Genomic DNA, 14,363 nt, shown 5'->3' on the forward strand with positions numbered 1-14,363 from the left:
ATAGTCCTGCTCCGGGCGGCCATCTGCATATTTAATAGTGTCTGGCTTAACCAGATGACAGGAGGTCAGCTTAGTGGATTTGTACATTTGCGCAACACTCTGCCAGACGCTTCAGGGAAATAATTATAGAAAGAGAAAGAGAATGCAAGAAAGATTGAGGGAGAGAAAACAGAGCTGGGCAAGAGGAAGATGTGAGAGCGGGTCTAGTAGGTGGCCTTTGACTTTGGCTCCCGCTGTTCTTAATTCCAGTTCTCTTCATACAGAGGACTGCACTATTGCGTCTGCTCACATTCCATTCGCTGCTTTATCCCACAACTCAATTCAGCCAGGCGCGCTCGGAATGGATGTGAAAAGGCAAGTATGCAGTGGTAGCGGTGGCTGCGAAGCGGTTATTTGAGGATTTATAAATTCTGAAGGTCACTATGTTAATATAAACATTAATAATAAATGTGCAGCTTGCCGGTGCGCTACCTGATTTGTGGCAGGTGATGAGTTCCAGCAGTTGCCTCCCCTCCTCCAGTAGACTGTCTTTTAGCGCACAGTGACTGTCCACGTTCAGCTTGAAGCTCTGCACACAAGACACACACCCAAGAACAGAAACACACACACATGGCATGAGATCTCCATGCAGAGAAATATCCTCACACTCAGTTTATCTCTCACACATTTTCTCATGCTTTCACACACTCCCCGTGTCTCTCATTCACACGTGCACAAAGCCACATATGCATGTGAGATAATCTGAATTTTTTTCTCTTTAACTCAAATAGTCCTCCATACAATTGTCAGAATCTCTCTCTCTCTCTCTTTCTCTCTTCCCCACAAATACACACCCCATCAGCAGCACTGTCTCCTTTCATCTTGATTCATCTGCACTCTTGAAACAAATGCTCATAAGTCACATTAGGGGCCTTTGTGCAATTGCTGAAAATGCGCATAATCTCTTGACACACTGGCTTCACACAACCTCTAAAGATCCTTCACACACTCCCAGACCTCAAACACACATTATTCATAAAGCGCCGTGCCTCTGTGCATTGGAGCCTCTATTCTCCTTCTCCGCGTATTTGTCTGAGTCAACCCTGCTATCTGTGGCGTGCTGAATTATTAACAAATGACAGACGTCCCTCTAATACATCATCCATGGCATAAACTAATATTCAAATGACATTATAAAACTGAAGCCATTTCTCCCACAGATGTGCCCTCCAGAAAATGACCTCAGAAGCCCACTCCATTCAGCAAGGGAGAAACTGTTCTACTCTTTCTTCTCTTTCATTCTTCCTTCCTGTCTTTCTAAAGAGTGATACAATAGTGTACCATCCTTCCTGGCTCAAAGGATCCATCAGACGTGTGTCCCATAACTCTCGGGCGTGTGCGCTTCCCCCGAGCGCCTGTCCATTTATTCTGATGTCTCTATTTCAACTACTACACTCTCTTTTCCCCTGCTTTCCCAAATCCTCTATACACACATACACACGCACCTCCTTGCTGCCTCTCTCGGTGGGTGCCACTGCCGTGGCGCAAACTTTCATGTTGATTGGTTTTGATAATACCCAACAGAGGGCTCTCCACTCGCTAAGTGTAATCAAAGTGTAGAGAGCATTATCCCGGCTCCTGGAGGAGAGGTGGGGGGGAGAGTGCTGTGTGGTTGAAGATGTGAAGCAAGGGTGGAGGGTGTGGAGGGAGAAGCGATCCCATGAGGCGGCCTGCAGTGAGCCGCCTAGGGCCATCTTCCCCTTCCATTCTCATCTCCTCACATCTCTCCCAACCCTGTTTCACACCATTACCGGCTGGTCTGATCTGACTGGTCCTGCCGGGAGAGCCCGGAGCTGCCACTGGCTATCTGAGCATCCCTCTATCTTTTCCTCTGCCTCTGTCTAGAGGAGAGACCTCTTTGTCTGTGCCCATCTCTCTGACAATATCCATGTTCACCAGTGTTCTGCATGCAGCTCTACCATGCAGCCTTCATTCCTGTACATCAAAATGTCAACTGGCAGGTATAATGAATAATTTCTCCCTTCCTAGGAAATCACTCTGTCTATATGCATGACTATCTGTTTAGGCTTAGGTATACAGTACATCAAGTCTCTACACCTACATGAACATTAAACTAACATGTAATTGGAATTTTATAGATAAACAAACTACCTTCCCCTCAACGATGGACAATGTGCTTCCTCTCCAAATGTGGATGCAGGACGCAGTGGTTACTCGCACAAGCCAGGACATTTTAGACCAAAATCTCTTCCTGACATGGCAGAAGACCAGACATAGACCTTTTCTTTATCCTGTTTACTTAGCAGTAACTGCTTCAAACTAAAATCTTTAATATTCCATGAATGTGGCTCCCAAGAGCATTGGCTCTATTGTCAGGAGAACACAAGAGACATCTATATGGCGTGGAGTCTAAGAGAGCAAAATTGGCTCAGCTTTTGGCTAGGAGCGATGGTGTATTCTCTTTTCCCTGTCAATCATAATATACTGTATTAACATTCACCAATCATGGTCACCTTTGAGCTCAGGGATGCGGTCGAGGGCAGTTAGTGTACTTTGTACATTAGTGTTCAAACAAAGAATGTTCTTTGCTTTTTGACCTTTTTTACTTTTTTGTATTAGCCTGGGTTGAAATAAGTGAATTAGATATTTCCCCCAATGTAACCTCACATAGGAAGACGTCCTGTCCCGGCTTCATATTCATTTACATAAACACTGAAACAATGCGTTTGGAAGAGGAGTGAAACTGAGGAGTATTTTGTCTAGAACATTAAGGAGCACACTTTGGAGGAGCTCTGAGATCCATGTTATCTTGTTAAAACCATAGTAAAATATAAAACATTGAATGTGTGATTCTATTTAAAAAATAAAAATAAATCTAATATATACAATAGCAACACATCTTAAATTATGTTGACTATTCATTCATCGTCTTTGCTGCTTATCCTGCGCAAGTTTAAGTGCCCAAGCAGAGTACTCATGGAATAAGGTGTCGACACAGTGCAGGGCACAAGCACACACATACACTCGGATACTCGGATATCATGGGCACTTTGGAAACGTCAATCAGTCTACTCCACATGTCTTTCCTCTGTAGAAGGAAACCAGAGTACCCAAAAGAAACCTACCAAGCACAAGAAGAACATGCAAACAGCACCTTCAACCCTGGACCTCATGCCACCCCAATGTTAAAAATGTCTTCTTAAATGATCTAAAAACAAGTAGTGTTAATCTTTTATTATTCTCTTATAACCATACATAACCAACTCTTAAAAATTCTATTAGTACAGCGATACATTTTATCACTGCTAATGCTTTTGGTGTTCAATCAACTCTTTAAATTTATTAAAACAGGATAACTGTTTTTGTCTTAACAAAACAGTACTAGTTAGAGCCTGTTGTATGTAGAGAAAAAAAAAAAGATGTGACTTCATCCCAAAAGCTTTAAACATTCTCAAAGGGGCTCTAAATGAATATGAATTGCAGATATGCTAAATGAGCTGTCCAATACTTTAAGCTGCCCAGGTGTAGGCTGCAAGATGAGAAGGTTAAGGACGGCAGTGGGTTCTGATGCGGAGATGGAGTGAGGAGGATATGCTGGTGATGGATCAGCACACATGCACATCTATCACTGATGACAGACAAGAGCAAGTGTGAAGAACGCTTATTTATGGCTCAGAATACCGACTGGATTGATATCCTTTACAGACCTAAACGCCTTAAAAATGAGTAAACAAATAAACAAAAGCCATAAGAACCAGATATCTGTCATTGACTGAATGCCTTTTAAAAAATCGCGCACCACTATGTGAATGCTAACACAACCGTTCAGTCCGTGTGTGAAGGATCTTCTGTGCTATCATACATTAATTGGAGGATTAGAAAATAAGAATAATAAAATCAAATGCTTTCAAAATCATATTAAAATCTTATTTAAAAAAAAAAATTATGGTTGACTGTCATTCCCATGCACATCATCTTACTATGACTTCAGCTTATAGTTGTGCTCAGAAGTTTGCATACTGTACCTGGGAGGAATTTTCAAGGTGTGTACATGAGTGAGAATGCAAAACAAATTTATTTTATTTCTTACACGACTCAAGTTCAAATGTAAGGCACAAAAGAATGTCGTGATCAAACAAATAATTCCTGTTCAAAAAGCATTCTTTTAGTTCTTTATATCATGTATTGCGCCCTTTAGCATCAATAATGGAATACAAAGAAAATATGAGATCCTTAATTCTCTCAGGGGGCTATAGCTGCCCATTCTTTCTTGGCAAAATATATCCAGTTCCTGTAAATATTTTGGTTGTCTTGCATGAACCACACGTTTGAGATCTCCCCAAAGTGGCTCGATGATATTGAGGTCAGGAGACTTCACATTTCCACCGTAGCCATTAAAGGGTCAACTTGGCCTTGTGCTTTGGATCACTGTCATGTTGGAACACCCAAGAGCGTCCCATGTGCAGCTTTTGTGCCTTAGAATGCAAATTGTCTGCCAGCATTTTTTGATAACATGCTGCATTTATTTGCCAATCAATTTCCTCATGCCACTGGCGCTCACCCAGCCCCAGAACATAAGAGATCCACCATTATGCTTTACAGTGGGGATGGTGTATTTTTCACCGTAGGCCTTGTTGACTCCTCTGTGACTATAAAGTTCAATTTTGGTCTCATCGCTCCAAATGACTCTGCTCTGGAAGCTGTGAGGCTTGTCTACGTACGTGATGTCTGGTTACTGCAAGGCTTTCTCCTGGCAACTCGACCATGCAGGTCATTTGTGTTCAAGTAGTTCCTTGTTGTACTCCTTGAAACAAGTTTTTTTTCCAGAGCATTCTGTGTTTCTCTCGAAGATATTTGTGGGTTTTTCTTTGCATCCCGAACAATTCTTCTGGCAGTAGTGGGTGAAATCTTTTTCGGTCTACCCGACTGTGGCTTAGTATCAACCGAGCCTATTATTTTTCACCTCTTTATTACAGTGTAAACAGTACCGACTGGCATTTTTAAGTGCTGAGATATCTTCTTATATGTTTCCTGCTTTATAAAGTTCAATTAACCTTATTACGCAGGTCCATTGGCAGTTCTTTTGTCTTCCCCGTGGTGCGGTATCCAGGCCAAGTCAGTGCATCACCTCATGAGCTCAATGACTATTTATACACAGATACTAAGTACAATAAGTCATAGGTGTGGAAACTTCCATTTGATAGTCATTTAAAAACATGGATGTCGCCTCCGAGTGGCGCAGTGGTAAAGCGCTCGCCCTATCATCCGGAGGTCGCTGGTTCGAACCCCGGGTGATGCTGTTTTCCTCTCACAGCCGGAGGCACAGAGAGAGCTGATTGGCCGAGCTCTCTCAGGGGGGAGGGATGAGAGGTACTTGCGCTCCCACATTAGTCACGGCGCTACAACCAATCAGGGGCGTCTGTGAGCTCGCGCACACGGAAGGAGCGGCTAGCGCTTTCCTCCGAGTGTGTTACTCCGCCCCTAACGGTGCGTGAGCGAGCAGTTCGAAAAGATGCGGTCGGCTCGCGTCACGTGGTTCGGAGGAAACACGGGATAGCTTTCGTCCTCCCGACTGAGTGGTTGTAGTAGCCTTGATGTGTGTGGGAGCCCCCTAGTGACGGGGAGTAATTGGCCACGACTAGATTGGGGAGAAAATCGGGGAAAAAAGAATTGGACAGGACTAAATTTATAAAAAAAAAAAAAAAAAAAAAAAAAAAACATGGATGTCAACCTGTATGTGTACAATGTGGCCAAACATTCTAGGATATGTCAACGTTTGATCAGTGTCGTTTGGGTGATCTTAAACAATTTATTTCAGGGTATGCAAACTTTTGAGAATGACTATATAATAAATATTGTGCATATATACTCATCAGCCACTTCGGGTACACCTTGGCAGTACTGGTTTGTACCCCATCGTGCCTTTAGAACTGCCTTAATTCCTCATGTCATATATTCAACAAGCTGCTGGAAGTATTCCTTAAAGATTTTGGTCCATATTGACATGATACCATCACGCAGTTGCTGCAGATTTGTCGGCTGCACATCCATAATGTGAATCTCCTGTTCAACAACTATTGGATTGAGATCTGGTGACTGTGAAGGTCATTTGAAAACAATAAATTTATTGTCATGTTTAAAGAAACCAATTTGAGGTGATTTGATCTTTGTGACATGGCACTTTATTTTTTGGTCTTAGAGGGATGTCTAAATTTGGTGAGCCCAAGTGACTGCTTTTGGGTTTGACATGGTATGCTTTCAAGGATCCTCTTTACGGTACTTCGGTTGTAACAAGATGTCATTTGTGGAGTTACTGCACCAAACCAGTCTGGCCATTCTCGTCTGACCTCTGGCATCAACAAGGCATTTTCACCCAGAGAACTGCTTCTTACTGTATATGTTCTCTTTTTTAGACCACACTCTGTAAACCCTTGAGATGGGTGTTCGTGAAAATCTCTGCGGATCAACAGATTGAGAAATTCTCACACCAGCCCACATGGCACCAACAATTATGTCACATGGTTCCCAATTCTGATGCTCGGTTTGTACTTCAGCAGATCCTCTAAATGCACTGAATTGCTTCTATGTGACTGCCTGACCAGATATAAGCGTTAAAAAGCAGTTGAACAGGTGTACCTAATGAAGTGGCCAGTGAGTGTACACTGCACAGTGCATATTGCTATATTCTGAAAGCTTCACAAGAGAGGACAATTTCTTTGAATACATGGTCACATGCAAAGTGCCCTTGTTTGCTTTTTAACATCCCTTACCTTGACCACTCTAAGTCACAGAGGAAATATAATCTGCATAAATTTCCCATGCGAAACTGAGACCTTCTCCCGTGTCCTAGAGTGTGTGTTTGGTGTGTATATATGCAATCAAACTGCTCGTTTGGCAGGAGCTTGGCATTTGAGGCGTGTTTTGTTGTGCCGTGTTGTTGTCGGTAAGTGTTTTGTTGTGTTGGAATTGTTTGCAGGAGCAGGTAGGCAGCTCCGCTCACACAGTCTGACTCTCCTGCTCAGCCCTGACAGCAGGGCAGCTGGGTTATCGCTGACGTGACACCAATAGATGTGCTAAAGCAACCACCGGACCACGAGCTTCCCCTCTTGCCTAATCCTCAAATTACATTAACTATATATATATATATATATATACAGAGAAAGAGAGAGCAGGAGAGGGTGTGTGAGTATGTCTAAACCTGTGAAGGGCTGTGATAGATAGAGGCAAGGGGATGCTATTTCCTAAGTGTCTGGGGACCACTGGGATGTGTGTTGTGGTGCAGCATGGTGTTTGATGGTATTTAAGTGTAGATTCTATGTTGAAGCAAGCAAAGCTGACTGTTTTTATGGGTTTGGGAACTTTCATGACCAAAGGCGTGATTGGAAACATAGCTCAAGCCAGGGCAAATATAAAAGAAAGATTGCATTGGAATTCATTCATTATTATCGTATTGTTATAATAAAAATTATACCCTGTAAAGATGTCTATTTTAAGGATGTTTTGTCTTTCTGATATGATAAATCAATCCAATCAAATCTCTCCTCACAAATCAGCTCCTCTCTTTCCCTTTAAAAACCTTTGCTGTGTGTGTGTGGAGGGGGCGGGGTGTCTGCAGTGTAGCACAGTACCATTTTTGTAATGACGTATGCTTAGATTTCATTTACAGATTTTATATAAATTTTCAGAAGTAGATTTAACCAGTGACAGGACTTATAGAAAAAGATCTCTTCTTTCTCCATTACTAGATTTGATGTCAATTCTTAAATGGTAGTGTACTATAATAAACTCAGCAGACTGGAAGATTTATTTTATATGCCAAATGTCCACAACATAAGACCTGTAAGACATTATAATGTGTAATAGCTTGTACATACTGTATGCTGTATTTGAAACCATTTATTAACTATAGTAATAATTTGTAATAAACTTTATTATACTTTTAAACTAAATGCTGCATATTAATTGTGTCTGACTACATTACGGGCAACTGGTGATGTTTTCAGGTGTTTGAAAGTTGGGTTTCTTTGCTAGTCGTGATCTTTAAGTCAGTTTTAAAATCTTTTGAAAGTGGCTCTCAAAGTGAAGCATCAGTCAAGAGCAAGTCACTGTGAAAATGCTGCACAGGTCAAGTTTTGCTAATTTGAATAAGATTGTTATTGGTATCCTAACAACACTGATACTCAGGACAATTATGGAAAACATGGATTTCTTTAAAATAGTATATTTTTTCTAAATGAATTTAGATTTCTATGCAGTTTCTATTTAGTTTACTGTACAAGCACATGAAAAAATACAACATAATGGACCTGATGGGTTTTAGACTGCATTTCACAACTGGTATGGATTTAAGTACTGGATAAAGCAGAAGCTCAAAATACTTCATAAAAGCTTTTACTGTGTACTGACCTTTGGTAAGGTTGTTAAGATTTGTTATGGAATAAAATAATTAGCTCTGTTTTCAAATATGTTTCCTTTCGTTCTTTTCATCTTCCAAGCTTTCATATTTATTTTATGAAATATGTTAGAGTGCTTTATTTTATTTTTCCATATTTTATTTTACAAGCTTTCACATTTTAAGTCAAAGTTTATGGGAAAAAAGTATCATTTTCCATGTCTGCTGATGTTGCTAATTCTACTGTAGTACTGAATTTAGTGAGACTGTTGCTAGAATTGGAAGTTTACGTTGCGAACACGTTGCAGACAAGCGGAGTTATACAAACAGTAAAACATCCCATTGCTCCAATAGAAAATATAAGCACTGCTGGAACAGCGCGTGTCCAATCAAATTAGTGGACCAGAACTAACTGTTCTATAAATTGTGAACATCAACAAAACTGGGTTGTACGAAATAAAATAAAAAAAGACCAGAGATTACACTGATTAGACCCCCAGTACCTATATTGTATTTTTTTTTCAAGAAAATGGAATTAAATTGAAATGAACAGAAATGTATTTTTTTGGAACTGAAAAACATTACATAAAAAAGAATTAATTTTCTTTAATGTCCTTTCTGTTTGAATTGATTCTTTTTATTATATATTTTTTGTTTTATGTCTTTATTATATAACATGCACAATGTATTATATTATATTATATTATATTATATTTATTATATTATATTTATTATGTTATATTATCATTATAATTTAAGTATAGAATGCAAAATATGGCAGTTTATGGCAATTAATTAAGTTTAATGTTTTTTTATAGAGAACAATATTGTAACTTATACCCAAGAGTTCAGTATTATTATTGAAAAAATAATAAGTGTTGTCACTGAACAAGACTTTGTCTCATTTTCTAGCTAGGAGTGAGCGTGATGGTGGTACAGGGCGTTGTTGAACATTGAGCGTTGTTGGGCCAAAATCTTCCAGGGGTTTTTAATTTGGTTGATACTTATCAATGTATTCAGCCATTTGTCATCTGGTAGAGGCCACTCCCATCAAGATGCTTCATCATGGGCTAAAAGTGATCACTCACTCACTGTGATTAACGCACTTTTGGCACGAAAGAAAAAAATAACTAGGATCTTTTCTTATATTTATTCTGAATTATTAATGTCTCCATTTGTCAAATTCAGGTTATTGCTAAAATCCTTTTGATATTCCTAGGTGGTTCACCTAAGGATTATCTTTTCAATGTAGTCTATATACAACTGGTACAACAGAGTCTGATCGGGTCACACGCACTTGAGAACATGAGACACTCAACACAAGACTAATTCCCACCGGTGCAGAATTGTGATACCTACGGAAAAGAAGGAGTGATGTGAAAGTCACATAAATTCTGATCACACATCAGATCTGTATCGGATTTCAGTATCACATATGAAACCAGGATGAAGGAAGAAATAAAAAAGACGTAATCTGATTTTTGCTCTTCATACTGTAATATCCAGCAAAACAAAAGCATATGTGAAAACTTTGGATTTTGGCCACTTTTACCTGCAGCGTGAATGTATTTCAGTTTTCTTTACTTGACATAATATGGTCACCCTAGTTTTGTTCTGGTGGGAAGTGTTTATGCATGCGGCTGAAATTAGAAGTGTTTAGGCTTGTACAGGATACAGCATGATCAAAAAGATGTACTTGAATCTGAACTGAGCACATGGCCTTGAAATCTATCAATAGCCTAAAACATAATGTTTTTATTTTCCTTAAAATAAACACATTTGAATGTGTGTGTGTGTGTGTGTGTGTGTGTGTGTGTGTGTGTGTGTGTGTGTTCTCTGTAACTGGAAGCTCTTATCCCTGCTGCTCATTTGCCAACACAGTCTGCTGCGTCCCTCGTTAATGTGATTCAGGGACCTGGATCCACCATCAAGCTCAATCAATAGCCGTTTCATTTCACACCATCCCTCAATGCCTTATAAACACAGCCCTCCCTCTCCCCCTGCAGTCAACCCCAATGTTATAATTCTCCCATGGGTACCGGAAAGAGCTGTGCTACACACACACATATACACACACACACCATGTGGCAGCTGGACTATGAGTCAGACATTAAATCTGTTAAAAAAAAAACAAACTCTCGTCTCTACATCGATATGAAGGAATGCAGCCTTTCATAATAAAACTCAATGTGATGTTTCTCTTAGAAGAGTAAAAAGGGTGTGAGCGTGGTGATGAGTCTTTTCCACGCTCTGAAATCCGAAGCCTTTGCAATTTTTATAGTAGGTAATAACGGTTCAATATCAGCCTAGGCCTGGCCTTGTTCCGCTGATCCGTGTAGTAAATAAATGATCATGCGTGTATGAAAGAAGACATACTGTTTCAGACGGGAACGTTCCAGTGTGTCGGCATGGCTAATCAAGTATGTGCGTGTGCTAGACTCACAAGGTGCGTTTCCAGGTAATGACTGAGGTTGTCGATATCGGCTTGTGGTGGCGTCCAGTTCTCTGTGTTCTCCAGCGCTTCCCTCAGCCAGAAGATAAACTCATCCAGCTTGGAGACGAAGCCCTGAAAGTGGCCAACAAACAAGACAGAAACAAAGACAAAAATAAATAAACATTTTGCAATTAGGTATCTCCAAGACCTAAAAATATCTCAGATATTTACATAATTTATATTTATAGAATTTTTACGGACATCTACAGTAAGAGCACTTTGAAAGTTTTTTTTTTTGTTAATATGGACACAGGACCTTCCGAGCAGCAGATAAGTATGATTTAAATCAGATATAATTTCTATGCATAAACTGTAATTCCTGTCCTTGACCAACATGCAAGTGTGAGTGACCATAAAGGACAAAGAAGAAAATATCAGAATTCTCCAGATTTCTAAATTGAAATCCAGCCATGAGATGTCAGCGAAACTGCACATATGCTTGATGATGATCGCTGACGTGACCCCATTTTAAATTTCACTTTTGGATATCGTTGATAAAGTCTGAGGTATGAAGTTATGGAGCATTTGTGAGCTTTAATCTAACGTGGACAGTGCTTAGCGGCATGTCATTCAGCACTTGTCCTTGATGTGCTCGAGCTGTTGAAGGAAAAACACGGTCGCGTTGTTCCGATGTGTGACCACTGCCATCTTTTGGTCCTCTCTAAAACTGCATCTGCTATCAAGAATAATTATCATTCCTTATATTCATTTGCTCTCAGATCAAGCCCGGGGATGACCAGAGGGAGAAGATGGTGAGAGAGAAACACAGTCCTCTAATTATAGTGAAATGCATGCACTTATACATCACAGTCCTCTGGAGCCATATTCTAATGCCATAAACCTGAACAGATCAAATGGCACTTTGTAATATATCTAATGAACTATATACCCAACCACCCCCTAGGCTTTATCCAAGAATATCACTCCCTTTTCGCTATAGCAGCTCATTACCTAACATTGGAGAAAATCAAAGATATTGATACAAATGACCTCTCCACACGTCGGCTAAGAAAGCTATAATTCATTGAATATTTCGCCTCGACTTCTGAAGGAGAACAGCTTTGAAGTGGGCAAGACTGCCTCTGTTTTTAAAGCTAAGTGCTAAAGAGAGAAAGAGAGTGGAGAAAGAGAGAGAGAGAGAGAGAGAGAGAGAGAGAGAGACAGATTGAACAAGAATATGAGAAAGATGACGAGATGGTGTTCTGATCACGGACTAGGCAGCGTGAGTACTTGTATCTGCTTAACAGCTCTCTTGCAAAGCTACATATGTTGTACAAACACAATCTAATAACTTAGACTGGACAACTCATGGCCCGAAAAAGAATCATAAGAAACTGCCCCCAACAAATGAAGTTGTTAGAGTGGCAGAGCTGTCTGAAGTTTCTCTCTATCACTGTGTATTTGAATCCCAATAAATCTACATTCCTGGCTAATAGAGTATAATCAAGCGATCAGCGTGACTCCAACTGTAGGGTTCTGTGAGTTAATGTTTACTGAATGTGACAGTTAGTGTTTTCTCCTCTAAGCACTTTCAGCTGCCCTGTGGCATTTACATGAGCAGCAGTATGAGAAGATGAGCTGCCTAGAAATTGAGCATGACGATATTCAAGGTAAAAATGAAACAGAATGTAACTGCAGATTTTAGACACTGATTCAAATTAATAATTAGAGAAAACTACATGAAATATGCTTTAAGATTTTGTTCTCATCTAGGAAGTCCTTTATAGAGTCCGACGTACATATTTATACAAATGTTTAAATCTATATATTATCTATGTCACTTATCCTGTGTGAGGTCACATGTGGCCTAGAGTCTATACCGGGAAACAAGCCAGGGTGCAAGCACAGTGTTGCCAGCACATCACAGGGCACACACAGATACAAAACCAGAGTACACTGAGGAAACCTAGCATGCATGCAAACTTTACTAAATGAGAATTAAAGCCCTAATCCTGGAGGTGTGAGGTGGCAGTGCTAACCACTAAATCACTTAGCCACCCCAAAGATGAGATAAGTCTAGCATCTAGAGGGAAACATTTTTTTTTTGAGAAAACCCTCAAATATTTAGTAGCCTTTGGAAAGAATCATCAGGAAAATCAATAAAATGCATAAAGACAGACAGACAGACGGACGGACGGACAGACAGACAGACAGACAGACAGACAGACAGATAGCTAGATAGAGAGATAGATAGACATCCTCACAGACACAAACACACAATCACACATTCTAGATAGACAGACAGAGTGCATGTAGACTGTGGACATAGTTGCGCTTACTGAAAACCCCATCCCCCCTTTGCTGTTATAATAACCTCCACTCCCACAGGAAGGCATTGTACTAGGTTTTGGAGCATGGCTGTGGGGATTTGCTCTTTCCGCCACAAGAGCATTACCGAGGTCAAGCGCTGATGTCGGGGTGAGGATGCCTGGTTCGCGGTTTGCGCTACAGTTCATCCCGAAGGTGCTCAGTAAGGTTGAGGTCAGATCTCTGTGCAGGGCTCTTGTGTACTTCCACTCCATGAATGAACGGGTGTCATGTAATCTTTGAAACACATTAACCTGGCTGCTCTGTTAATCACATTCCATCCGCTATTTATGGGTGTTTTTAAGGCGCTGCAAGTGTGGGAGCCGCTTCAGGAAATGGTTTTTACTTTGTGAAAGTTGTTTCATGAATGTTTCTGTTAGCATTTCCAGTTTTTTTAAGTCTTTCTAATTTCTAATGCTACAACAAACTCTGACAGCATAACAAAATGCCATTGAGAACCATGGCCCACAGAATAACGACTGCTGGTGTAGATAGAGGGAGTATAGGGCCATCAGGTTTCCATCTCGACACCTGAGCAGTAGGGGTGAAGACCTTGTTTAAGGGCCCAAAAGTTAAGCAGTACTGGGGCTTGAACCAGGGACCTTCTGACCAGCAGTCCAACACCTTAACCACCAAGCTACCCCTACCCTGCCAGTACAGATAGAGATATTACAAACAAGGCACATCCATAGTACAAGAGTCAATAGAGATCAAATGGTTTTGCTGGTACTTTGTATATGTCTTCTTGTCATCTTTCTCTACATGAAAAAGTCTCAGAGCAGATGAATATGTAGCCTCCGGTCACTGTGTTAACAGAGAGTCTATTACAAAAAGATGAAGACGAAAGGAATATCCAATTTATTGCCTTGGAAAGGGAAAAAAAGTGTACAGCAAAGGAAAGAGAAGAAATATATCAGGTTAGATGGACAGAAATGAAAGAGATGGTGAGAGGAAAAGAGCGAGACAGGGAGATGGAGAGGAGGTTGGTCAGAAGCGTCACACTTGACTAAGCCCCCGAGACTCCCCCCAGCAAAGGCTTCAGCTGCCAGCTGTCTGTTGCCGAAAGGATGAAGTCATCTCCAGGGGCCACATGCTAATGTAATCAATCACTTCCCCCCGTGACACGCATCATCTCAGGTGGATGCGGCTGCCTGCCTCAGCCTGGCCCAG

General features: G+C 40.6%; 1 protein-coding gene across 3 annotated transcripts in view; it reads right to left on the reverse strand.

Moving 5' to 3' along the window:
• akap6 (A kinase (PRKA) anchor protein 6) overlaps positions 1 to 14,363 on the reverse strand; it is a 104,206-nt gene that overhangs the window by 61,091 nt on the left and 28,752 nt on the right. For 2 of the 3 annotated variants that reach the window (XM_053510489.1, XM_053510490.1), the window contains exons 5-6: positions 10,836 to 10,958; positions 472 to 568 (exon numbers count right to left, since the gene is read on the reverse strand). The exons of the other annotated variant lie outside the window; for it this stretch is intronic. In XM_053510489.1, coding sequence (XP_053366464.1) covers positions 472 to 568; positions 10,836 to 10,958 — 220 coding nt within the window. The remainder of the gene's footprint in view (positions 1 to 471; positions 569 to 10,835; positions 10,959 to 14,363) is intronic. 3 annotated transcript variants of the gene reach the window in all.

The sequence above is a fragment of the Clarias gariepinus genome, chromosome 13 (genome assembly GCF_024256425.1).
Source record: "Clarias gariepinus isolate MV-2021 ecotype Netherlands chromosome 13, CGAR_prim_01v2, whole genome shotgun sequence".
Lineage (NCBI taxonomy): Eukaryota > Metazoa > Chordata > Actinopteri > Siluriformes > Clariidae > Clarias > Clarias gariepinus.